The sequence below is a fragment of the Ceratosolen solmsi genome, unplaced genomic scaffold (genome assembly GCF_000503995.2).
Source record: "Ceratosolen solmsi marchali unplaced genomic scaffold, CerSol_1.0 scaffold30, whole genome shotgun sequence".
In the NCBI taxonomy this organism is placed as follows: Eukaryota; Metazoa; Arthropoda; class Insecta; order Hymenoptera; family Agaonidae; genus Ceratosolen; species Ceratosolen solmsi.
Genome location: NW_011948421.1, coordinates 7,982,821 through 7,985,645, shown reverse-complemented (window position 1 = coordinate 7,985,645; position 2,825 = coordinate 7,982,821). Strand labels below are relative to the sequence as shown.

Sequence of the window (2,825 nt, the reverse complement as noted above, 5' to 3'; positions counted from 1 at the left end):
TTGGCGCTATGTATAAGTTATTAAAAAATAAATAATCCAACTCTCGAAAGATAGGAAAATCGAAAACAATATAATCTCGCTGACGTTCTAGAATATATACTAGGCCTTGAAAAAGAGTGAGATACAAATAAATTGTACGTATCACAATTTACTTTACCAATTAGTGCTGTAGAATTTAGCATATGTAGTACGTAGTAACGTTATTTCAAGAAATAATTGGTGTAATATAGTTAAGTGATATCAGCCTGTTAGAAATATTTATATATTATTATTTTAATTTGATGGAAAGTTGAACATTTGTCAATCGATAGCATTAGAGTAAAAGTCACGAAGAAACAATGGTAAACTAGTTTTTCCACCTATCAGATTTTTTTATAAAAATTTTATTGATCTAACCGCAATGATTGACTATTCGTATTTTATTTCCTTTGATCGCAGGCTTCTTATACCGAGGATCAGTTGGCCGGTGAGTAGTACGCCTATAATAGTATGAATTTCGAAAACGAAATTCAAAAATAGTCAGAGCGGGGGGAAACCTACGAAGAAAAAAAGAAGTACGTGCGAAGACCTCCATTTTTTAAATTTAGGTCAAGAATAACTTCGTCGAGAGCCTTTTCGTGATGTATGTACATACTTCGTATCGAAACCAACCTTTTATGGTGTGATATTTGAAAGTGAATGTCATCGTTGTAACTTATCCAAGATTAAGTCTCCTCATTTTCCTCTTTTATTTTTACCGGTTTTACGGCGTATCTTTATAGCTACAGATTGTTAATTCAATTTAGTCTTGATAGTGAGACATTTTACTCCTAGCAAATTTTTTGGTTATAGTCTTTAAATATGCTTATGTGTTTATATTTGTAGAACAAATTTAAATAATGTATGGTGTTTGAAATTAATAGTGTGATTTTCATTCAATTTCAATTGTTATATCTACTGTATTTTATTTATTCAAAGTGTATCATCATTTCAAGTTTAATTAAATAATTTAAATTAATCTTTTCAATTTTAACAAATCGGCACAATGTATGTATTTACTTATCAAGAATTGGCTAATAGGATGATGTCATCCATGGATGGTAAATTTTATTTAAAAAGATTGTCATCAAAGTATTTTCATTTATTGAATATATTAAATTATGTATAGTGGTTTCATTTATAGATTTTATGTAAAATAATAATTTATTGTATAAATATATTTTTTTTAAATACTAACAAATTATCCTTTCTGTAATAAAAGATTTTTTTTAATTTTGAATCATAAAATATAAAAAGTTTATTTATTTAGTATTAATTTAATTTATGTATTACTTATTGATTTTATAAATTTTTACAAATACAAATTTTGTATTTATATTAAGAAAATAATTAAATCTTAAATGGTTAATAAAATTTTTATTTCTCTAGAATTCCAAGAAGCATTTCAACTTTTCGACAGTCGTGGAGATGGTAAAATCCATGTAGCTCAAATTGGAGATGCCTTACGAGCTCTAGGTCAAAATCCTACAGAATCAGATGTTAAAAAATTCACGAATCAACATAAACCTGATGAAAGAATCAGTTTTGAAGTATTTTTGCCAATCTATCAAGCAATAAGCAAAGCACGTACTTCTGACACTGCTGATGACTTCATTGAAGGATTACGACACTTTGATAAAGATGGGAATGGGTTTATTTCATCTGCTGAACTCAGACATTTATTGACAACTCTTGGTAAATAGAATATTTTAAATAAAATTTCAATTAAAGTTGTATTAAAAACTATTCTTCTTCAATTATTTTTCATTATAAATTCGATTCAACTATTAGGCGAGAAGCTTAGTGATGAAGAGGTTGAAACACTTTTAACTGGACATGAAGATTCACAGGGTAATATAAATTATGAAGATTTTGTACGTCAAGTTATGTGCGGTTAAAGAAATACTTTGAACAATTTATTTATGTATTATTTGGAGTGGTCCAGCTAAATAGTGTGCACGGCATATGTCTTTAAATTAATTAAAATTTATTGCTTGTTTCGATTTCGATAATTAGATCAAAATGTAATAATAAATAGAGAATAGATATTAAATTTATTTTAATTATAAAAATATAAACCTGCTGTGCCTTAAATGTTGTTAAGTTACTTGCGTTTACTTAGTATAATATTAAGCTATTCTATTAATAAACTGAATAAATAACGAATAATTTAACGCTTTTTTTAAAGAAAAAGAAATTGTTATCTGATACAAAACTCTTAATGCGGAATTTACAAAAATTTTGTATTGTAACAATTATAAATTATTACTTGGTATATTACATACATAAAATAATGATGTGATTATAATTATGTATTTCATATAATGAGTTATAAGTTTAAAAAAGCTAGATTCTTACAAAATTCTTAAATTATCTCAGTATCAGTGACTATGTCTTTTTTTAGTCTGATTTTTCAAATATCAAAATGTTTGGTATATTAAAAGTTTGAGTCGCTTCATTTAATTACTATATCAATCTACTTTTAGCAAAAACAATATTGGAATTTATATACTCTTTTTTTTTTTAAATACTAATAGCAAAGATAATCAAATATAATTTTTGTAAACAATGTATTAAAGTTTATATTGTATTAAATATATCTGAAAAGAAGTATTTATAAATACAAGAATGTCTTAAAAATGACAAATTGTATCATTTAGTAAATTTCCTAAACAGAAAGATTTCAACTATAAAATGTTGTAATTTATATATATACTTATTTATAATTATAATAGAATTTTTCTTAATTTTATGTTTAACTAAATATTAAAAATTGTAACAATACAATTTATTTGAATTGTTTAATT

The 2,825-nt window shown here is 24.8% G+C and overlaps 1 protein-coding gene across 2 annotated transcripts; it reads left to right on the top strand.

The window, feature by feature from the left end:
- The first annotated feature begins 328 nt into the window (after window positions 1–328).
- Window positions 329–2,052, top strand: Mlc-c (Myosin light chain cytoplasmic). Of its 2 annotated transcripts, XM_011498751.1 has the most exons (4): window positions 329–341; window positions 439–466; window positions 1,408–1,713; window positions 1,810–2,052. In XM_011498751.1, exons 1-4 carry the CDS (start codon window positions 339–341, stop codon window positions 1,914–1,916), a joined length of 444 nt encoding a protein of 147 aa, XP_011497053.1. In that variant the 5' UTR covers window positions 329–338; the 3' UTR covers window positions 1,917–2,052. The 2 variants fall into 2 exon arrangements, with proteins under 2 accessions (XP_011497053.1, XP_011497052.1); XM_011498750.1 differs by lacking the exons at window positions 329–341; window positions 439–466 and adding an exon at window positions 973–1,079.
- Window positions 2,053–2,825: the final 773 nt, after the last annotated feature.